This window comes from Somniosus microcephalus, chromosome 12 (assembly GCF_052327205.1).
Source record: "Somniosus microcephalus isolate GS21.2 chromosome 12, FLI_Smic_1.0, whole genome shotgun sequence".
In the NCBI taxonomy this organism is placed as follows: domain Eukaryota; kingdom Metazoa; phylum Chordata; class Chondrichthyes; order Squaliformes; family Somniosidae; genus Somniosus; species Somniosus microcephalus.
Window position 1 is genome coordinate 175,118,551 of NC_140998.1, and position 24,227 is coordinate 175,142,777.

A 24,227-nucleotide genomic window follows, 5' to 3' on the forward strand; every position below is an offset into this window, starting at 1 on the left:
ACCCCACTGCCCCGCTCTCTCCCCATAGCCCTGTATCAATCCCAAACTAATCCCACTGCCCCACGCTCTCCACATAGCCCTGTATCAATCCCAAACTAATCCCACTGCCCCGTGCTCTCCCCATAACCCTGCATCAATCCCAAACTAATCCCACTGCCCCGCTCTCTCTCCATTGCCCTGTATCAATCACAAACTAATTCCACTGGCCCTCTTTCTCCCCATTGCCCTGTATCAATCCCAAACTAATCTCACTGCCCCGCTCGCTCCCCATTACCCTGTATCAATCCCAAACTAATCCCATTGCTTCGCTCTCTCCCCATTGCCCTGTATCAATCCCAAACTAATCCCACTGCCTCGCTTTCTCCCCATTGCCCTGTATCAATCACTAACTAATCACACTGCCCCGTTCTCTCCCCATTACCCTGTATCAATCCCAAACTAATCCCACAACCCCGCTCTCTCCCCATAGTCCTGTATCAATACCAAACTAATCCCACTGCCCCGCTCTCTCCCCATTACCCTGTATCAACCCAAACTAATCCCACTGCCCCACTCTCTCCCCATAGCCCTGCATCAATCCCAAACTAATCCCACTGCCCCGCTCTCTCCCCACAGCCCTGCAACAATCCCAAACTAATCCCACTTGCCCGCTCTCTCCCCATTAACCTCTATTACCAAACTAATACCACTGCCCCGCTCTCTCCCCACAGCCCTGTATTAATACCAAACTAATCCCACTGCCCCGCTCTCCCCACAGCCCTGTATCAATCCCAAGCTAATCCCATTGTCCCACTCTCTCCCCATAGCCCTGTATCAATCCCAAACTAGTCCCGCTGCCGTGCTCTCTCCCCATAGTCCTGTATCAATCCCAAACTAATCCCACTGCCCGCTCTCTCCTCATAGCCCTGTATCAATCCCAAACTAATCCCACTGCCCCGCTCGCTCCCCATTACCCTGTATCAATCCCAAACTAATCCCACAGCCCCGCTCTCTCCCCATAGCTCTGTATCAATGCCAAACTAATCCCACTGCCCCGCTTTCTCCCCATTGCCCTGTATCAATCCCAAACTAATCCCACTGCCCCGCTCGCTCATTACCCTGTATCAATCCCAAGCTAATCCCACTGCCCCGCTCTCTCCCCATAGCCCTGTATCAATCCCAAAGTAATCCCACTGCCCCGCTTTCTCCCCATTGCCCTGTATCAATCCCAAACTAATCCCGCTGCCCCTCTCTCTCCCCATAGCCCTGTATCAATCCAAAACTAATCCCACTGCCCCGGTCTCTCCCCATAGTCCTGTATCAATTCCAAACTAATCCCACTGCCCCGCTCTCTCCCCATAGCTCTGTATCAATCCCAAACTAATCCCACTGCCCCGCTCTCCCCCATAGCCCTGTATCAATCCCAAACTAATCACACTGCCCTGCACTCTCCCCACAGCCCTGTATCAATCCAAAACTAATCCCATTGTCCCACTGTCTCCCCATAGCCCTATATCAATCCCAAACTAATCCTACTGCCCTGCTCTCTCCCCATAGTCCTGTATCAATCCCAAACTAATCCCACTGCCCGCTCTCTCCCCAAAGCCTTGTGTCAATCCCAAACTAATCCCACTACCCCGCTCTCTTCCCACAGTCCTGTATCAATCCAAAATTAATCCCACTGCCCCGCTCTCCCCCATAGCCCTGTATCAATCCCAAACTAATCCCACTGCCCCGCACTCTCCCCACAGCCCTGTATCAATCCAAAATTAATCCCACTGCCCCGCTCTCTTCCCATAGCCCTGTATCAATCCCAAACTAATCCCACTGCCCGCTCTCTCCTCATAGCCCTGTATCAATCCCAAACGAATCTCACTGCCCCGCTCTCTCCCCATAGTCCTGTATCAATCCCAAACTAATTCCACTGCCCCGCTCTCTCACCATAGCCCTGTATCAATCCCAAATTAATCCCATTGCCCCGCTTTCTCCACATAGCCCTGTATCAATCCCAAACTAATCCCACTGCCCCGCTCTCTCCCCATTACCCTGCATCAATCCCAAACTAATCCCACTGCCCCGCTCTCTCCCCATGGTCCTGTAGCAATCCCAAACTAATCCCACTGCCCCGCTCTCTCCCCATTATCCTGTATCAACCCCAAACTAATCCCACTGACCCACTCTCTCCCCATAGTCCTATATCAATCCGAAACTAATCCCACTGCCCCGCTCTCCCCACAGCCCTGTATTAATACCAAACTAATCCCACTGCCCCGCTCTCTCCGCACAGCCCTGTATCAATCCCTAACTAATCCCACTGCCCCGCTCTCTCCCCATAGCCCTGTATCAATCCCAAACTAATCCCACTGCCCCGCTCTCTCACAATAGCCCTGTATCAATCCCAAACTCATCCCAGTGCCCCGCTCTCTCCCCACAGCCCTGTATCAATCCCAAACTAGTCCCACTGCCCTGCTCTCTCCCCATAGCCCTGTATCAATCCCAAACTAATCCCTCTGCCCCGCTCTCTCCCCATAGCCCTGTATCAATCCCAAACTAATCCCACTGCCCTACTCTCTCCCGATAGCCCTGTATCAATCCAAAACTAATCACACTGCCCCGCTCTCTCCCCATAGCCCTGTATCAATCCCAAACTAATCCCACTGCCCCGCCCTCTCCCCATTGCACCGTATCAATCCCAAACTAATCCCACTGCCCCTCTTTCTCCCCATTGCCCTGTATCAATCCCAAACTAATCCCACTTCCCCACTCTCTTCCCCACAGCCCTGTATCAATCCCAAACTAATCCCACTGCCCCGCTCTCTCCCCATTGCACTGTATCAATCCCAAACTAATCCCACTGCCCCGCTCGCTCCCCATTACCCTGTATCAATCCCAAACTAATCCCACAGCCGCGCTCTCTCCCCATAGCTCTGTATCAATGCCAAACTAATCCCACTGCCCCGCTATCTCCCCATTGCCCTGTATCAATCCCAAACTAATCCCACTGCCCCGCTCTCCCCCATAGCCCTGTATCAATCCCAAACTAATCCCACTGCCCCGCACTCTCCCCACAGCCCTGTATCAATCCAAAACTAATCCCATTGTCCCACTGTCTCCCCATAGCCCTGTATCAATCCCAAACTAATCCCACTGCCCGCTCTCTCCTCATAGCCCTGTATCAATCCCAAACTAATCCCACTGCCCTGCTCTCTCCCCATAGTCCTGTATCAATCCCAAACTAATGCCACTGCCCCGCTCCCTCACCATAGCCCTGTATCAATCCCAAACTAATCCCACTGCCCTGCTCTCTCCACATAGCCCTGTATCAATCCCAAACTAATCTCACTGCCCCGCTCTCTCCCCATTGCCCTGTATCAATCCCAAACTAATCCCACTACCCCGCTCTCTCCTCACAGCCCTACATCAATCCCAGCTAATCCCACTGCCCCGTTCTCTCTCCATAGCCCTGTATCAATCCCAAACTAATCCCACTACCCCGCTCTCTTCCCACAGTCCTGTATCAATCCAAAATTAATCCCAATGCCCCACTCTCTCCTCACAGCACTGTATCAATCCCAAGCTAATCCCACTGCCCCGCTCTCTTCCCATAGCCCTGTATCAATCCCAAGCTAATCCCACTGCCCGCTCTCTCCTCATAGCCCTGAATCAATCCCAAACTAATCCCACAGCCCCGCTCTCTCCCCATAGCTCTGTATCATTGCCAAACTAATCCCACTGCCCCGCTTTCTCCCCATTGCCCTGTATCAATCACAAACTAATCCCACTGCCCCGCTCGCTCATTACCCTGTATCAATCCCAAGCTAACCCCACTGCCCCGCTCTCTCCCCATAGCCCTGTATCAATCCCAAAGTAATCCCACTGCCCCGCTTTCTCCCCATTGCCCTGTATCAATCCCAAACTAATCCCACTGCCCCCTCTCTCCCCATAGCCCTGTATCAATCCAAAACGAATCCCACTGCCCCGCTCTCTCCCCATAGTCCTGTATCAATTCCAAACTAATCCCACTGCCCCGCTCTCTCCCCATAGCCCTGTATCAATCCCAAACTAATCCCACTGGTCCGCTCTCTCCCCATTACCCTTTATCAATCCCAAACTAATCCCACTGCCCCGCTCTCTCCCCACAGCCCTGTCTCAATCCCAAACTAATCCCACTGCCCCGCTTTCTCCCCATTGCCCTGTCTCAATCCCAAACTAATCCCACTGTCCCACTCTCTCCCCATAGCCCTGTATCAATCCCAAACTAATCCCACTGCCCCGCTCTCTCCCCATAGCCCTGTATCAATCCCACACTAATCCCACTGCCCCGTTCTCTCCCCATAGCCCTGTATCAATCCAAAACTAATCCCACTGCCCTGCTCTCTCCCCATAGTCCTGTATCAATTCCAAACTAATCCCACTGCCCCGCTCTCTCCCCATAGCCCTGTATCAATCCCAAACTAATCCCACTGCCCCGCTTTCTCCCCTTTGCCCTGTATCAATCCCAAACTAATCCCACTGCCCCACTCTCCCCCATAGCCCTGTATCAATCCCAAACTAATTCCACTGCCCCGCTCTCTCCCCATAGCCCTGCATCAATCCCAAACTCATCCCACTGCCACACACAGCCCTGTATCAATCCCAAACTAATCCCACTGCCCCGCTCTCTCCCCACAGCCCTGTATCAATCCAAAACTAATCCCAATGCCCCACTCTGTCCCCACAGCCCTGTATCAATCCCAAACTAATCCCACTGCCCCGCTCTCCCCCATAGCCCTGTATCAATCCCAAACTAATTCCACTGCCCCGCTCTCTCCCCATAGCCCTGCATCAATCCCAAACTCATCCCACTGCCACACACAGCCCTGTATCAATCCCAAACTAATCCCACTGCCCCGCTCTCTCCCCACAGCCCTGTATCAATCCAAAACTAATCCCAATGCCCCACTCTGTCCCCACAGCCCTGTATCAATCCAAAACTAATCCCGTTGTCCCACTGTCGCCCCATAGCCCTGTATCAATCCCAAACTAATCCCACTGCCTCCTCACAGCCCTGTATCAATCCCAAACTAATCCCACTGCCCTGCTCTATCCCCATAGTCCTGTATCAATCCCAAACTAATTCCACTGCCCCGCTCTCTCCCCATAGACCTTTATCAAGCCCAAACTAATCCCACTGCCCCGCTCTCGCCCCATAGACCTGTATCAATCCCAAACTAATCCCACTGCCCCGCTCTCTCCCCACAGCCCTGCATCAATCCCCCACTATTCCCACTGCCCTGCTCTCTCCCCATAGCCCTGTATCAATCCCAAACTAATCCCACTGCCCCGCTCTCTCCCCATAGCCCTGTATCAATCCCAAACTAATCCCACTGGTCCGCTCTCTCCCCATTACCCTGTATCAATCCCAAACTAATCCCACTGCCCCGCTCTCTCCCCATAGTCCTGTATCAATCCCAAACTAATCCCACTGCCCCGCTCTCTCCCCATTATCCTGTATCAATCCCAAACTAATCCCACTGCCCCACTCGCTCCCCATAGCCCTGCATCAATCCCAAACTAATCCCACTGCCCCGCTCTCTCCCCATAGCCCTGTATCAATCCCAAACTAATCCCATTGTCCCACTCTCTCCCCATAGCCCTGTATCAATCCCAAACTAGTCCCACTGCCCTGCTCTCTCCCCATAGCCCTGTATCAATCCCAAACTAATCCCACTGGTCCGCTCTCTCCCCATTACCCTGTATCAATCCCAAACTAATCCCACTGCCCCGCTCTCTCCCCATAGCCCTGTATCAATCCAAAACTAATCCCATTGTCCCACTGTCTCCCCATAGCCCTGTATCAATCCCAAACTAATGCCACTGCCCCGCTCCCTCACCAAAGCCCTGTATCAATCCCAAACTAATCCCACTGCCCCGCTCTCTCCACATAGCCCTGTATCAATCCCAAACTAATCTCACTGCCCCGCTCTCTCCCCATTGCCCTGCATCAATCCCAAACTAATCCCACTACCCCGCTCTCTCCTCACAGCCCTACATCAATCCCAGCTAATCCCACTGCCCCGTTCTCTCTCCACAGCCCTGTATCAATCCCAGACTAATCCTACTGCTCTGCTTTCTCCCCATAGTCCTGCATCAATCTCAAACTAATCCCATTGTCCCACTCTCTCCCCATAGCCCTATATCAATCCCAAACTAATCCTACTGCCCTGCTGTCTCCCCATAGTCCTGTATCAATCCCAAACTAATCCCACTGCCCCGCTCTCTTCCCACAGTCCTGCATCAATCCAAAATTTATCCCAATGCCCCACTCTCTCCTCACAGCACTTTATCAATCCCAAGCTAATCCCACTGCCCCGCTCTCTCCCCATAGCCCTGTATCAATCCCAAATTAATCCCACTGCCCCGCTTTCTCCACATAGCCCTGTATCAATCCCAAACTAATCCCACTGCCCCGCTCTCTCCCCATTACCCTGTATCAAGCCCAAACTAATCCCACTGCCCCGCTCTCTCCCCATTATCCTGTATCAACCCCAAACTAATCCCACTGACCCACTCTCTCCCCATAGTCCTGTATCAATCCGAAACTAATCCCACTGCCCCGCTCTCTCCCCACAGCCCTGTATCAATCCCGAACTAACCCCACTGCCCCGCTCTCTCCCCATAGCCCTGTATCAATCCCAAACTAATCCCACTGCCCCGCTCTCTCACAATAGCCCTGAATCAATCCCAAACTAATCCCACTGCCCCGCTCTCTCCCCGTAGCCCTGTATCAATCCCAAACTAATCCCACTGCCCCACGCTCTCCACATAGCCCTGTATCAATCCCAAACTAATCCCACTGCCCCGTGCTCTCCCCATAACCCTGCATCAATCCCAAACTAATCCCACTGCCCCGCTCTCTCTCCATTGCCCTGTATCAATCACAAACTAATCCCACTGGCCCTCTTTCTCCCCATTGCCCTGTATCAATCCCAAACTAATCTCACTGCCCCGCTCGCTCCCCATTACCCTGTATCAATCCCAAACTAATCCCATTGCTTCGCTCTCTCCCCATTGCCCTGTATCAATCCCAAACTAATCCCACTGCCTCGCTTTCTCCCCATTGCCCTGTATCAATCACTAACTAATCACACTGCCCCGTTCTCTCCCCATTACCCTGTATCAATCCCAAACTAATCCCACAACCCCGCTCTCTCCCCATAGTCCTGTATCAATACCAAACTAATCCCACTGCCCCGCTCTCTCCCCATTACCCTGTATCAACCCAAACTAATCCCACTGCCCCACTCTCTCCCCATAGCCCTGCATCAATCCCAAACTAATCCCACTGCCCCGCTCTCTCCCCACAGCCCTGCAACAATCCCAAACTAATCCCACTTGCCCGCTCTCTCCCCATTAACCTCTATTACCAAACTAATACCACTGCCCCGCTCTCTCCCCACAGCCCTGTATTAATACCAAACTAATCCCACTGCCCCGCTCTCCCCACAGCCCTGTATCAATCCCAAGCTAATCCCATTGTCCCACTCTCTCCCCATAGCCCTGTATCAATCCCAAACTAGTCCCGCTGCCGTGCTCTCTCCCCATAGTCCTGTATCAATCCCAAACTAATCCCACTGCCCGCTCTCTCCTCATAGCCCTGTATCAATCCCAAACTAATCCCACTGCCCCGCTCGCTCCCCATTACCCTGTATCAATCCCAAACTAATCCCACAGCCCCACTCTCTCCCCATAGCTCTGTATCAATGCCAAACTAATCCCACTGCCCCGCTTTCTCCCCATTGCCCTGTATCAATCCCAAACTAATCCCACTGCCCCGCTCGCTCATTACCCTGTATCAATCCCAAGCTAATCCCACTGCCCCGCTCTCTCCCCATAGCCCTGTATCAATCCCAAAGTAATCCCACTGCCCCGCTTTCTCCCCATTGCCCTGTATCAATCCCAAACTAATCCCGCTGCCCCTCTCTCTCCCCATAGCCCTGTATCAATCCAAAACTAATCCCACTGCCCCGGTCTCTCCCCATAGTCCTGTATCAATTCCAAACTAATCCCACTGCCCCGCTCTCTCCCCATAGCTCTGTATCAATCCCAAACTAATCCCACTGCCCCGCTCTCCCCCATAGCCCTGTATCAATCCCAAACTAATGACACTGCCCCGCACTCTCCCCACAGCCCTGTATCAATCCAAAACTAATCCCATTGTCCCACTGTCTCCCCATAGCCCTATATCAATCCCAAACTAATCCTACTGCCCTGCTCTCTCCCCATAGTCCTGTATCAATCCCAAACTAATCCCACTGCCCGCTCTCTCCCCAAAGCCTTGTGTCAATCCCAAACTAATCCCACTACCCCGCTCTCTTCCCACAGTCCTGTATCAATCCAAAATTAATCCCACTGCCCCGCTCTCCCCCATAGCCCTGTATCAATCCCAAACTAATCCCACTGCCCCGCACTCTCCCCACAGCCCTGTATCAATCCAAAATTAATCCCACTGCCCCGCTCTCTTCCCATAGCCCTGTATCAATCCCAAACTAATCCCACTGCCCGCTCTCTCCTCATAGCCCTGTATCAATCCCAAACGAATCTCACTGCCCCGCTCTCTCCCCATAGTCCTGTATCAATCCCAAACTAATTCCACTGCCCCGCTCTCTCACCATAGCCCTGTATCAATCCCAAATTAATCCCATTGCCCCGCTTTCTCCACATAGCCCTGTATCAATCCCAAACTAATCCCACTGCCCCGCTCTCTCCCCATTACCCTGCATCAATCCCAAACTAATCCCACTGCCCCGCTCTCTCCCCATGGTCCTGTAGCAATCCCAAACTAATCCCACTGCCCCGCTCTCTCCCCATTATCCTGTATCAACCCCAAACTAATCCCACTGACCCACTCTCTCCCCATAGTCCTATATCAATCCGAAACTAATCCCACTGCCCCGCTCTCCCCACAGCCCTGTATTAATACCAAACTAATCCCACTGCCCCGCTCTCTCCGCACAGCCCTGTATCAATCCCTAACTAATCCCACTGCCCCGCTCTCTCCCCATAGCCCTGTATCAATCCCAAACTAATCCCACTGCCCCGCTCTCTCACAATAGCCCTGTATCAATCCCAAACTCATCCCAGTGCCCCGCTCTCTCCCCACAGCCCTGTATCAATCCCAAACTAATCCCTCTGCCCCGCTCTCTCCCCATAGCCCTGTATCAATCCAAAACTAATCACACTGCCCCGCTCTCTCCCCATAGCCCTGTATCAATCCCAAACTAATCCCACTGCCCCGCCCTCTCCCCATTGCACTGTATCAATCCCAAACTAATCCCACTGCCCCTCTTTCTCCCCATTGCCCTGTATCAATCCCAAACTAATCCCACTTCCCCACTCTCTTCCCCACAGCCCTGTATCAATCCCAAACTAATCCCACTGCCCCGCTCTCTCCCCATTGCACTGTATCAATCCCAAACTAATCCCACTGCCCCGCTCGCTCCCCATTACCCTGTATCAATCCCAAACTAATCCCACAGCCGCGCTCTCTCCCCATAGCTCTGTATCAATGCCAAACTAATCCCACTGCCCCGCTATCTCCCCATTGCCCTGTATCAATCCCAAACTAATCCCACTGCCCCGCTCTCCCCCATAGCCCTGTATCAATCCCAAACTAATCCCACTGCCCCGCACTCTCCCCACAGCCCTGTATCAATCCAAAACTAATCCCATTGTCCCACTGTCTCCCCATAGCCCTGTATCAATCCCAAACTAATCCCACTGCCCGCTCTCTCCTCATAGCCCTGTATCAATCCCAAACTAATCCCACTGCCCTGCTCTCTCCCCATAGTCCTGTATCAATCCCAAACTAATGCCACTGCCCCGCTCCCTCACCATAGCCCTGTATCAATCCCAAACTAATCCCACTGCCCTGCTCTCTCCACATAGCCCTGTATCAATCCCAAACTAATCTCACTGCCCCGCTCTCGCCCCATTGCCCTGTATCAATCCCAAACTAATCCCACTACCCCGCTCTCTCCTCACAGCCCTACATCAATCCCAGCTAATCCCACTGCCCCGTTCTCTCTCCATAGCCCTGTATCAATCCCAAACTAATCCCACTACCCCGCTCTCTTCCCACAGTCCTGTATCAATCCAAAATTAATCCCAATGCCCCACTCTCTCCTCACAGCACTGTATCAATCCCAAGCTAATCCCACTGCCCCGCTCTCTTCCCATAGCCCTGTATCAATCCCAAGCTAATCCCACTGCCCGCTCTCTCCTCATAGCCCTGAATCAATCCCAAACTAATCCCACAGCCCCGCTCTCTCCCCATAGCTCTGTATCAATGCCAAACTAATCCCACTGCCCCGCTTTCTCCCCATTGCCCTGTATCAATCACAAACTAATCCCACTGCCCCGCTCGCTCATTACCCTGTATCAATCCCAAGCTAACCCCACTGCCCCGCTCTCTCCCCATAGCCCTGTATCAATCCCAAAGTAATCCCACTGCCCCGCTTTCTCCCCATTGCCCTGTATCAATCCCAAACTAATCCCACTGCCCCCTCTCTCCCCATAGCCCTGTATCAATCCAAAACGAATCCCACTGCCCCGCTCTCTCCCCATAGTCCTGTATCAATTCCAAACTAATCCCACTGCCCCGCTCTCTCCCCATAGCCCTGTATCAATCCCAAACTAATCCCACTGGTCCGCTCTCTCCCCATTACCCTTTATCAATCCCAAACTAATCCCACTGCCCCGCTCTCTCCCCACAGCCCTGTCTCAATCCCAAACTAATCCCACTGCCCCGCTTTCTCCCCATTGCCCTGTATCAATCCCAAACTAATCCCACTGTCCCACTCTCTCCCCATAGCCCTGTATCAATCCCAAACTAATCCCACTGCCCCGCTCTCTCCCCATAGCCCTGTATCAATCCCACACTAATCCCACTGCCCCGTTCTCTCCCCATAGCCCTGTATCAATCCAAAACTAATCCCACTGCCCTGCTCTCTCCCCATAGTCCTGTATCAATTCCAAACTAATCCCACTGCCCCGCTCTCTCCCCATAGCCCTGTATCAATCCCAAACTAATCCCACTGCCCCGCTTTCTCCCCTTTGCCCTGTATCAATCCCAAACTAATCCCACTGCCCCGCTCTCCCCCATAGCCCTGTATCAATCCCAAACTAATTCCACTGCCCCGCTCTCTCCCCATAGCCCTGCATCAATCCCAAACTCATCCCACTGCCACACACAGCCCTGTATCAATCCCAAACTAATCCCACTGCCCCGCTCTCTCCCCACAGCCCTGTATCAATCCAAAACTAATCCCAATGCCCCACTCTGTCCCCACAGCCCTGTATCAATCCCAAACTAATCCCACTGCCCCGCTCTCCCCCATAGCCCTGTATCAATCCCAAACTAATTCCACTGCCCCGCTCTCTCCCCATAGCCCTGCATCAATCCCAAACTCATCCCACTGCCACACACAGCCCTGTATCAATCCCAAACTAATCCCACTGCCCCGCTCTCTCCCCACAGCCCTGTATCAATCCAAAACTAATCCCAATGCCCCACTCTGTCCCCACAGCCCTGTATCAATCCAAAACTAATCCCGTTGTCCCACTGTCGCCCCATAGCCCTGTATCAATCCCAAACTAATCCCACTGCCTCCTCACAGCCCTGTATCAATCCCAAACTAATCCCACTGCCCTGCTCTATCCCCATAGTCCTGTATCAATCCCAAACTAATTCCACTGCCCCGCTCTCTCCCCATAGACCTTTATCAAGCCCAAACTAATCCCACTGCCCCGCTCTCGCCCCATAGACCTGTATCAATCCCAAACTAATCCCACTGCCCCGCTCTCTCCCCACAGCCCTGCATCAATCCCCCACTATTCCCACTGCCCTGCTCTCTCCCCATTGCGCATTATCAATCCCGAACTATTCGCAGTACCCTGCTCTCTCCCCACAGCCCTGTGTCAATCACGAACTAATCCCACTGCCCCGCTCTCTCCCCATAGCCCTGTATCAATCACGAACTAATCCCACTGCCCCGCTCTCCCCATAGTCCTGTATCAATCCCAAACTAATCCCATGGACCCGCTCTCTCCCCATTATCCTGTATCAATCCCAAACTAATCCCACTGCCCCACTCTCCCCACTATAGCCCTGCATCAATCCCAAACTAATCCCACTGCCCCGCTCTCTCCCCATAGCCCTGCATCAATCCCAAACTAATCCCACTGCCCCGCTCTCTCCCCATTACCCTGTATTACCAACCTAATCCCACTGCCCCGCTCTCTCCCCACAGCCCTGTATCAATCCCAAACTAATCCCATTGTCCCACTCTCTGCCCATAGCCCTGTATCAATCCCAAACTAATCCCACTGCCCTGCTCTCTCCCCATAGCCCTGTATCAATCCCAAACTAATCCCACTGCCCCGCTCTCTCCCCATAGCCTGTATCAATCCCAAACTAATCCCACTGCCCCGCTCTCTCCCCATAGCCCTGTATCAATCCCAAACTAATCCCACTGGTCCGCTCTCTCCCCATTACCCTGTATCAATCCCAAACTAATCCCACTGCCCCGCTCTCTCCCCATAGTCCTGTATCAATCCCAAACTAATCCCACTGCCCCGCTCTCTCCCCATTATCCTGTATCAATCCCAAACTAATCCCACTGCCCCACTCGCTCCCCATAGCCCTGCATCAATCCCAAACTAATCCCACTGCCCCGCTCTCTCCCCATAGCCCTGTATCAATCCCAAACTAATCCCATTGTCCCACTCTCTCCCCATAGCCCTGTATCAATCCCAAACTAGTCCCACTGCCCTGCTCTCTCCCCATAGCCCTGTATCAATCCCAAACTAATCCCACTGGTCCGCTCTCTCCCCATTACCCTGTATCAATCCCAAACTAATCCCACTGCCCCGCTCTCTCCCCATAGCCCTGTATCAATCCAAAACTAATCCCATTGTCCCACTGTCTCCCCATAGCCCTGTATCAATCCCAAACTAATCCAAATGCCCCACTCTCTCCACACAGCCCTGTATCAATCCCAAACTAATCCCACTGCCCCGCTCTCCCCCACAGCCCTGTATCAATCCAAAACTAAACCCATTGTCCCACTGTCTCCCCATAGCCCTGTATCAATCCCAAACTAATCCGACTGCCCGCTCTCTCCTCATAGCCCTGTATCAATCCCAAACTAATCCCACTGCCCTGCTCTCTCCCCATAGTCCTGTATCAATCCCAAACTAATTCCACTGCCCGATCTCTCCCCACAGCCCTGTATCAATCCCAAACTAATCCCACTGCCCCGCTCTCTCCCTATAGACCTGTATCAATCCCAAACTAATCCCACTGCCCCGCTCTCACCCCATAGACCTGTATCAATCCCAAACTAATCTCACTGCCCTGCTCTCACCCCATAGACCTGTATCAATCCCAAACTAATCCCACTGCCCCGCTCTCTCCCCACAGCCCTGTATCAATCCAAAACTAATCCCAATGCCCCACTCTCTCCTCACAGCCCTGTATCAATCCCAAACTTATCCCACTACCCCGCTCTCTCCCCACAGCCCTGTATCAATCCAAAACTAATCCCATTGTCCCACTGTCTCCCCATAGCCCTGTATCAATCCCAAACTAATCCCACTGCCCGCTGTCTCCTCATAGCCCTGTATCAATCCCAAACTAATCCCACTGCCCGCTCTCTCCTCATAGCCCTGTATCAATCCCAAACTAATCCCACTGCCCTGCTCTCTCCTCATAGCCCTGTATCAATCCCAAACTAATCCCACTGCCCGCTCTCTCCTCATAGCCCTGTATCAATCCCAAACTAATCCCACTGCCCTGCTCTCTCCTCATAGCCCTGTATCAATCCCAAACTAATCCCACTGCCCTGCTCTCTCCCCATAGTCCTGTATCAATCCCAAACTAATCCCACTGCACCGCTCTCTCCCCACAGCCCTGTATCAATCCCCCACTATTCCCACTGCCCCGCTCTCTCCCCATTGCGCTTTATCAATCACGAACTATTCGCAGTACCCTGCTCTCTCCCCACAGCCCTGTGTCAATCCCAATCTAATCCCACTGCCCCGCTCTCTCCCCATAGCCCTGTATCAATCCCAAACTAATCCCACTGCCCCGCTCTCTCCCCATTACCCTGTATCAGTCCCTAACTCATCCCACTGCCCCGCTCTCTCCCCATAGTCCTGTATCAATCCCAAACTAATCCCACTGCCCCGCTCTCTCCCCATAGCCCTGTCTCAATCCCTAACTAATCCCACTGCCCCGCTCTCTCCCCATAGTCCTGTATCAATCCCAAACTAATCCCACTGCCCCGCTCTCTCCCCATTACCCTGTATTAATCCCAAACTAATTCCACTGCCCCGCTCTCCCCATAGTCCTGTATCAATCCCAAACTAATCCCACTGCCCCGCTCTCTCCCCATTACCCTGTATCAATCCCAAACTAATCCTCCTGCCCCGCTCTCTCCCCATTATCCTGTATCAATCCCAAACTAATCCCACTGCCCCACTCTCCCCACTATAGCCCTGCATCAATCCCAAACTAATCCCACTGCCCCGCTCTCTCCCCATAGCCCTGCATCAATCCCAAACTAATCCCACTGCCCCGCTCTCTCCCCATTACCCTGTATTACCAAACTAATCCCACTGCCCCGCTCTCTCCCCACAGCCCTGTATTAATACCAAACTAATCCCACTGCCCCACTCTCTCCCCACAGCCCTGTATCAATCCCAAACTAATCCCATTGTCCCACTCTCTGCCCATAGCCCTGTATCAGTCCCAAACTAATCCCACTGCCCCGCTCTCTCCCCATTATCCTGTATCAATCCCAAACTAATCCCACTGCCCCACTCTCTCCCCATAGCCCTGCATCAATCCCAAACTAATCCCGCTGCCCCGCTCTCTCCCCATAGCCCTGCATCAATCCCAAACTAATCCCACTTCCCTGCTCTCTCCCCATTACCCTCTATTACCAAACTAATACCACTGCCGCACTCTCTCCCCACAGCCCTGTATTAATACCAAACTAATCCCACTGCCCCGCTCTCTCCCCATTGCCCTGTATCAATCCCAAACTAGTCCCACTGCCCTGCTCTCTCCCCATAGCCCTGTATCAATCCCAAACTAATCCCACTGCCCCGCTCTCCCCCCACAGCCCTGTATCAATCCCAAACTAATCCCATTGTCCCACTCTCTCCCCATAGCCCTGTATCAATCCCAAACTAGTCCCACTGCCCTGCTCTCTCCCCATAGCCCTGTATCAATCCGAAACTAATCCCACTGCCCTGTTCTCTCCCCATAGCCCTGTATCAATCCCTAACTAATCCCACTGCCCGGCTCTCTCCCCATGGCCCTGTATCAATCCCAAACTAATGCCACTGCCCCGCTCTCTCACCATAACCCTGTATCAATACCAAACTAATCCCGCTGCCCCGCTCTCTCCCCATTGCCCTGTATCAATCCCAAACTAATCCCGCTGCCCCGCGCTCTCCCCATAGCCCTGCATCAATCCCAAACTAATCCCACTGCCCCGCTCTCTCCCCATTGCACTGTATCAATCCCAAACTAATCCCACTGCCCCTCTTTCTCCCCATTGCCCTGTATCAATCCCAAACTAATCCCACTGCCCTGCCCTCTCCCCATAGCCCTGTATCAATCCCAAACTAATCCCACTGCCCCGCTCGCTCCCCATTACCCTGTATCAATCCCAAACTAATCCCACTGCCCCGCTCTCTCCCCATAGCTCTGTATCAATGCCAAACTTATCCCACTGCCCCGCTTTCTCCCCATTGCCCGGTATCAATCCCAAACTAATCCCACTGCCCCACTCGCTCCTCATTACCCTGTATCAATCCCAAAGTAATCCCACTGCCCCGCTTTCTCCCCATTGCCCTGTATCAATCCCAAACTAATCCCACTGCCCCGCTCTCTCCCCATAGCCCTGTATCAATCCAAAAATAATCCCACTGCCCCGCTCTCTCCCCATAGCCCTGTATCAATCCCAAACTCATCCCACTGCCCCTCTCTCCCCATAGCCCTGTATTAATCCCAAACTAATCCCACTGCCCCGTTCTCTCCCCATAGCCCTGTATCAATCCCAAACTAATCCCACTGCCCCGCTCTCTCCCCATAGTCCTGTATCAATCCCAAACTAATCCCACTGCCCCGCTTTCTCCCCATTGCCCTGTATCAATCCCAAACTAATCCCACTGCCCCGCTCTCTCCCCATAGCCCTGTATCAATCCCAAACGAATCCCACTGCCCCACTCTCTCCCCATAGCCCTGTATTAATCCCAAACTAATCCTAGTGCCCCGCTCTCTCCCCATAGCCCTGCATCTTTCTCTGCTGCAAATATTTATTCAATTTTACCTTCAATTATGCAATTGTCTCTGCCTCAAACACACCCTGTGGCAAAGCATTCCCTGCTCGAACAACTCTCTATGTGTATAGCTATCGCTCCTAAACTCTCTCCTCACTCATTTAATGAGAATTAAAAAATAATCACTGACTTGGTGTTATGTTTTATTCCGAGACGAGTTTCCGACCACATATCCACGCCATATCCAAAACCACCTATTTCCACCTCCGTTACATCCCCGTCTCCGCCTCTGCCTCAGCTCATCTGCTGCTGAAACCCTCATCCATGCCATTGTTACCTCCAGACCGGACTATTCCAACACTCTCTGGCTGGCCTCCCATCTTCCATCCTCCATAAACTTGAGCTCATCCAAATCTCGGCTGCCCCGTGTCCTAACCGGCACCGAGTCCCGTTCACCCATCACCCCCTGTGCTCGCTGACCTACACTGGCTCCCGGTCCAGCAACGCCTCAATTTTAAAATTCTCATCCTTGTTTTCAAATCCCTCCATGGCCTCGCCCCTCCCTATCTCCGTAAACTTCTCCAGCCCTACAGATCTCTGCGCTCTTCCAATTCTGGCCTCTTGTGCATCCCCCATTTCCTTTGCTCCACCATTGGTGGCCGTGTTTTCAGCTGCCTGGGCCTTAAGCTCTGGAATTCCCTCCCTAAACCTCTCCGTCTCTCTACCTCTCCCTCCTCCTTAAAGCCTACCTCTTTGATAAGGTCCCGCATAAGAGATTAGCGTGTAAAGTTAAAGCACATGGGATTGGGGGCAAGGTACTGACTTGGATAAAGAACTGGTTGGCAGACAGGAAGCAAAGAGTTGGAATAAACGGGTCTTTTTCCCGAGTGGCAGGCAATGACTAGTGGGGTACCGCAGGGATCGGTCCTTGGACCCCAGCTATTCACAATATATATTGATGATCTGGACAAGGGAACTAGATGTAATATCTCCAAGTTTGCAGACGACACAAAGCTGGGTGGGCGTGTGTGCTGTGAGGAGGATGCCGAGAAACTCCAGTATGATTTGGACAGGTTGGGTGATTGGGCAGAAGCATGGCAGATGCAGTATAATGTGGATAAATGCGAGGTTATGCACTTTGGTGGCAAAAACAGGAAGGCAGATTATTATCTGAATGGCAATAGATTGAGAGAAGGGGAAGTGCTACGAGACCTGGGTGTCCTTGTGCACCAGTCGCTGAAGGTAAGCATGCAGGTGCAGCAGGCGGTTAAGAAGGCAAATGGTATGTTGGCCTTCGTAGCGAGAGGGTTCGAGTACAAGAACAAGGATGTCTTGCTGCAGTTGTACAGGGCCTTGGTGAGACCACACCTTGAGTATTGTGTGCAGTTTTGGTCACCTTATCTGAGGAAGGATGTTTTTGCCATGGAGAGAGTGCAGCGAAGATTCACCAGACTGATACCTGGGATGGCAGGAATGACGTATGAGGAGAGATTAGGTCGATTGGGCTTATACTCGCTGGAATTTAGAATGAGAGGGGATCTCATTGAAACTTATAAAATTCTAACAGGACTGGACAGACTGGATGCAGGAAGGATGTTCCCGATGGGCGGGGAGTCCAGAACCAGGGGTCACAGTCTAAGGATAAGGGGTAAGCCATTTAGGACACAGATGAGGAGGAATTTCTTCACCCAGAGAGTGGTGAACCTGTTGAATTCTCTACCGCAGAAGGCAGTGGAGGCCAATTCATTAAATATATTCAAGAAGGAGTTAGATATATTTCTTAAGGCTAAAGGGATCAAGGGATATGGGGAGAAAGCAGGGACCGGGTACTGAACTTGGATGATCAGCCATGATCGCATTGAATGGCGGAGCAGGCTCGAGGGGCCGAATGGCCTACTCCTGCTCCTATCTTCTATGTTTCTATGTTGACCAATCTGTCCTAATATCGCCTTATATGGCTCGGTGTCAAATTTTGTTTGATAATCACTCCTGTGAAGCACCTTGGGATGTTTTACTACCTTTAGTATACTACCTATATAAATGCAAGTCTTTCTTTCTTAAAGGCGCTGTTATTCCCAACCAGTGGAAATAGATAATCTTCCCTATTCATGCTATCAAAACCCTTCATAATTTTAAAAGCCTCTATTGAATCTCTTCTTAGCCTTCTCTGCGCCAGTGGAAATAATTCCAGTGTCTCAAGTCTCTCCTCAGAACTGTCGTTTCCCATCCCCAGTGAATCTACGCTGGACACTCTCTGTGGCTTTAATGTCCTCCTTTAATGGGACGCCAAAACTGCACACAGTGCTCTCACTGTGAGCTAGAAGAAATTCATCATGACTTCTTTATGCTTGTATTTTATGCCCCTATTTGTAAAACCCTAAATAATAATGGCCATTTTTATGCCCTTAAGCAGCTGCACATTCAGGCAATTACCTCTCTGAAGCCCTGGGGCTCCATCGATAACAGAGCTTTTTAAAAGAAGTTCAGAGTACTAATCCCTCAGCGGGGGGAAGGTGCTGTGTTGAGTGGTGCTAAGATAAACAAGCCAGGAAGGAACCACGGTTGACGCTTTGCGCTCGTTAGCTGGCCTTAGCTGGTCAGTCAGCACAACTGGCCTCCGTGTCCCTGGACTGGGAGGGTGGGAAAAAGAGAAGTGGAAAGCCGGAATTCCGGTTCCCGATTGTTAGCCAGTGCCCTTTCCTGGAAAATATGTGTGTGTGTGTGTGTGTGTGTGTGTAGGTCAGCCAAGGCCAGGATCAGCATGGCTGCGATGCCTCTTGCAGTCGAATTCCCTCCCGCCTGGGCACACGTATGAAGCACAGGCACTCGGGAGGGTCACGCCGACACAGGTGGGACTGCACCCCAGCACGAGTCAATGTCAGGAGAGTGGGGAATTGAAAAGTGGGTGAAGGGGGAGGGGTGGGGAGGGATATAGAACAGTGACAACACCGACGAGGGTAATGATACTTGCTCAGGGCTCTTCTGCTAAAATACAAGAAGAATGAATTTCAATATAGAAAAGTGTGAGGTAGTACATTTTGGTAGGAATTATAAGGAGGCCACATACTCCACAGAAAATAAGAGTCTAACTGGGGGTAGAGGAGCAAAGGGATCTAGGGGTACAGATACACAAATCACTGTTGTAGCGACTCAGGTTAGTAAGGTCATAAAGACACTGGGGTTCATTGCTAGATGGATAGGATTGAAAATCAGAGAAGTTATGTTGAACTTGTATAGAACCTCAGTTAGACCCCCACTTGAGAGTTCTGTGCACAGTTCTGGTCCCCATATTATAAAAAGGATATAGAGGCACTAGAGAAGGTGCAGAAAAGGTTTACTAGAATGATACCAGAATTGAGAAGTCTTTCCTGAAAGTTATAACCTAAACAGGCTGGGGCTCTTTTCTCCAGAAAAGAGAAGGCTGAGGGTTGACCTGATAGAGGCCTTCAAGATGATGAAGGGGTTCAATAGGGTGGATGGGGTTCAACAGAAGATGTTGCCAGTTGTGGGGGAATCCAAAACTAAAGGCCATACATTTGAGATAGTCACTAATAAATCCGATCGGGAATTCAGGAGAAACTTCTTTACCCAGAGTGGTGAGAATGTGGAACTTGCTACCACAAGGAGTAGTTGAGGCAAATAGCACAGATGCATTTAAAGGGATGCTAGATAAACTTATGAGGGAGAAAGGAATAGAAGGTTATGCTGATAGGTGAGATGAAGTAGGGTGGGAGGAGGCTTGTGTGGAGCATAAACACCGGCATAGACCTGTTGGGCCGAATGGCCTGTTTCTGTACTGTAAATTCTATGCCAGAATAAACTTCAAACGTGTGCACAGACCTAGATTGCCATGTGGCTTTGCGTTACTGGGCGAGTGGAAATCATAAAAGGGGTGTGGTGCCGGAAGCCCAGCCAGTATTAAAGTGAATCTGGCTTCGAAAGCAGCCTGACACCAACAGACATCAGTTGCTGAGCCGTCTGGTGCAGAGGCTGTTGTGTCGGGCCGTAGAGGCGCCCGGCTCGTGACACCGAGTAAAAGCGGTCAGCACGCTGGAATGGCGGGGCAGCGCGCACACGGTGTGGCCGAATGTATTCGGCGTCATGGCACCGGCACTCAGCCTTCATCCCAAAGCTTGAATAGAAAGTTTTAATCATACAAGACGGCCACAGAGTTGGAAAGGACTCACTCCATAGCGCCCCCTACAGGCCAGAGCCAGCACTGCGCTGTGATGGTTGACATAGCAATTTACAATGGGAAATGTTGACATAGCAATTTACAATGGGAAATGTTGACATAGCAATTTACAATGGGAAATGTTGACGGGGAAACGTGACCATCATCGGTGCGGCAGCACGGTGATCATATTACTGGACTAGTAACCGAAAGGCCCGGAATAATGATTCCTGGTAACCGATCCCCCTCATCCATGGTTTCCCTGATAACCAACACCCCTCAACCCTGGTTTCCCGAGTAACCGATCCCCCTCATCTCTGATTCCCCTGGTAAGCAACCCCCCCTCATCCCTGGTTCCCCTGGTAACCGAGCCCCTCATCCCTGGTTTCTGTGGTAACCAAGCCCCTCATCCCTGGTTCCCCTGGTAACCGAGCCCCTCATCCCTGGTTCCCCTGGTAACCGAGCCCCTCATCCCTGGTTTCTGTGGTAACCAAGCCCCTCATCCCTGGTTCCCCTGGTAACCGAGCCCCTCATCCCTGGTTCCCCTGGTAACCGAGCCCCTCATCCCAGGTTCCCCTGGTAACAGCCAAGCTCCAGTACCCACCTGCCGGCGCCGAGGCTGCTGTGGGGCCGGGGCTGCTCCCCGGGGCCTCGCCGCCGCTCTCCACCGCGCCACCTGACGCCATCTTCATGCTGCGGCGTTGACAACACGGCCTGTCAATCACCGCCTTCGCCCCGCCCACCCCAGGCCGCCGCTGCCAATCACCGCCTTCGCCCCGCCCACCCCAGGCCGCCGCTGCCAATCACCGACTTCGCACCGCCCATCCCGCCGCTGCCAATCAGCGGCCGCTCACGCGAACACGGCCCACCCCCGCTGCCAATCACATTGAAGCGCCGCTCCGACAGTGCTGTCAATCAAGGGGCCGGAACGAGCCCACCCCCACGTGTGATTTAGCCGCGCCCCCGTCACTTTCTGCCAATCAGAGCCGGGAAGGAAGCAACTTCCGAGCCCCACTCGTCAGTAATACATTTAAACAGCCCATCAGGCCGCCGGCTCCCCGCCAATCAGCGCCCGCCCAGCCCCTCGCCTGATGCCCGTACCAGAAAAGCCCATTGTGATGTCACTTGGAGTGAGAGCCAATGGCAAAGGGAGCAGACCAGGGGCGGGGCCTAAGGGAGGAGGGGCGGGGCCTCGTACGGTCAGCGAATTGGAATGGGATCTAATACACGGAATGGGACATGGCACAGGGAATGGGAACTGATACATAGAAACATAGAAGATAGGAGCAGGAGTAGGCCATTCGGCCCTTCGAGCCTGCTCCGCCATTCAATGAGATCATAGCTGATCATCCAAATTCAGTACCCTGTCCCTGCCTTCTCCCCATATCCCTTGATCCCTTTAGCCTTAAGAAATATATCCAACTCTTTCTTGAATATACTTAACTAGCTGAAATGCCCGGCGGTGCCGAGGCTTTTTCGAGGGCATGTTGTTGTTGAAAGAGAGAGAGAGAGAGCAACTGGGGGGGAGGGAGGGAGGGAGGGGGGGAAGGGAGGGCGGGGGGGGGAGGGAGGGCGGGGGGGGTTAAGGGAGGTCGGGGGGGAGGGAGGGAAGGGAGGGCGGGGGGGAAGGGAAGGGGAGGGGGAAGGGGGGGGAAAGGAAGGGGGGGAGGGGGGAAGGGAAGGGGGGAGGGGGGAAGGGGAGGGGGCGAAGGGAAGGGGGAGGGGGGGAAGGGAAGGAGGGGGGGAGGGGGCCCCCCCGAGGGTCGCGGACCCCCCCCGAGGGTCACGGCCCCCCCCCCACCGAGGGTCGCGGCCCCCCCCACCGAGGGTCGCGGCCCCCCCCCACCGAGGGTCGCGGCCCCCCCCGTGGGTCGCGCCCCCCCCGAGGGTCGCGCCCCCCCGAGGGTCGCGCCCCCCCCCCGAGGGTCGCGGCCCTCCCTGAGGGTCGCGGACCCCCCGAGGGTCACGCCCCCCCCCAAGGTGAAGACCGCCGATTGCAGCTGTGCAAGACGGCCGGGGGGGCCGGTTGCCAGGGTGACGCTTGGCGGCCCCCCCCCGAGGGTCGCGCCCCACCCCCCCGAGGGTCGCGCCCCCCCGTGGGTCGCGCCCCCCCCCCGAGAGTCGCGCCGCCCCCCGAGATGAAGACCGCCGATTGTGGCTGTGCGAGACGGCCGGGGGGCCGGATGCCAGGGTGACGGTTGACGCTCAGCAAGCCCCGCCCCCCGGCCGAGCCAGAGAGAGACGCCGCATCTCAGCTCCTGCTGCGCGCGCACCCTAGCGGCGCTGGGCTGAGGCTCGACCATCCAGCCTTCGAGTGGGGCCGGGAGGTGCCTAGCTCGGGCGTGGGTGCGAAGGAGAAGCCGAGGCTTCGAGGCCTACCTGGGAAAAACGGGGAAAGGTAGGAAAATTAATGAGATTAGATAAGTTAATTCGTTTCTAAATCATTTTTTCTAAAAACAATATGTGTTTTAAAAGCAACGTTTTTTTTAAAGACGCAGAAAGCGGGAAAAAGAAAGGAAAAGTTTGGAATCAAGATGGCGGCGACTCACCTCGGTTCAGAACGATAAGGCCCGGCCACACACGCACCGATTGGTCCGGCGGCACACGCCAGCAACCCGGCGTACGATTGGTTCGGATACCGCGGGCGCGATTTTAGCCCGGCCGAAACGTAAATACGCTTAAAACCGCCTCGGAAGCTTAAGCTTTCTTTGGAGGTAACGCGCGCGTAGGTACGCCCTGTAACTTTCGAGCGCATACCCGACAGACGCACACGCGATGACAGACAGACAGACAGACAGAAGTACCGATTTATTTATATATATAGATAGAAGATGAACTGGACTCCACCGCCCTCTGTGGCAGAGAATTCCACAGGTTCACCACTCTCTGGGTGAAGAAATTCCTCCTCATTTCAGTCCTAAATGGCTTACCCCTTATCCTTAGACTATGACCCCTGGTTCTGGACTCCCCAGCCATCAGAAACATCCTTCCTGCATCTAGTCTGTCCAGGCCTGACAGAATTTTATAGGTTTCGATGAGATCCCCTCTCAATCTTCTAAACTCCAGTGAGTATAAGCCCAATCGACACAATCTCTCCTCATACGTCATTTCTGCCATCCCAGGTATCAGCCTGGTGAATCTTCGCTGCACTCCTTCCATGGCAAGAACGTCCTTCCTCAGGTAAGGCGACCAAAACTGCACACAATACTCAAGGTGTGGTCTCACCAAGGCCCTGTACAACTGCAGCAAGACATCCTTGTTCTTGTACTCGAACCCTCTCGCTACGAAGGCCAACATACCATTTGCCTTCTTAACCGCCTACTGCACCTGCATGCTTACCTTCAGCGACTGGTGCACAAGAACACCCAGGTCTCTTTGCACTTCCCCTTCTCCCAATCTATTGCCATTCAAATAATAATCTGCCTTCCCGTTTTTGCCACCAAAGTGGATAACCTCACATTTATCCACATTATAGTGCATTTGCCATGTTTCTGCCCAATCACCCAACCTGTCCAAATCGTACTGGAGTTTCACGACATCCTCCTCACAGCATACCCTCCCACCCAGCTTTGTGTCGTCTGCAAATTTGGAGATATTACATCCAATTCCCTCGTCCAGATCATTAATATATATTGTGAACAGCTGGGGTCCTAGGACCGATCCTTGCGGTACCCCACTAGTCACTGCCTGCCACTCGGAAAACGACCCGTTCATTCCAACTCTTTGCTTTCTGTCCGCCAAC

The 24,227-nt window shown here is 53.1% G+C and overlaps 1 protein-coding gene across 2 annotated transcripts in view; it reads right to left on the bottom strand.

Moving 5' to 3' along the window:
* lipeb (lipase, hormone-sensitive b) overlaps nucleotides 1–21,199 on the bottom strand; it is a 576,644-nt gene extending 555,445 nt beyond the window's left edge. For both annotated transcript variants that reach the window (XM_086003861.1, XM_086003860.1), the window contains exon 1: nucleotides 21,090–21,199. In XM_086003861.1, coding sequence (XP_085859987.1) covers nucleotides 21,090–21,177 — 88 coding nt within the window. In that variant the 5' untranslated portion in view covers nucleotides 21,178–21,199. The remainder of the gene's footprint in view (nucleotides 1–21,089) is intronic.
* Between the last annotated feature and the right edge of the window lie 3,028 nt (nucleotides 21,200–24,227).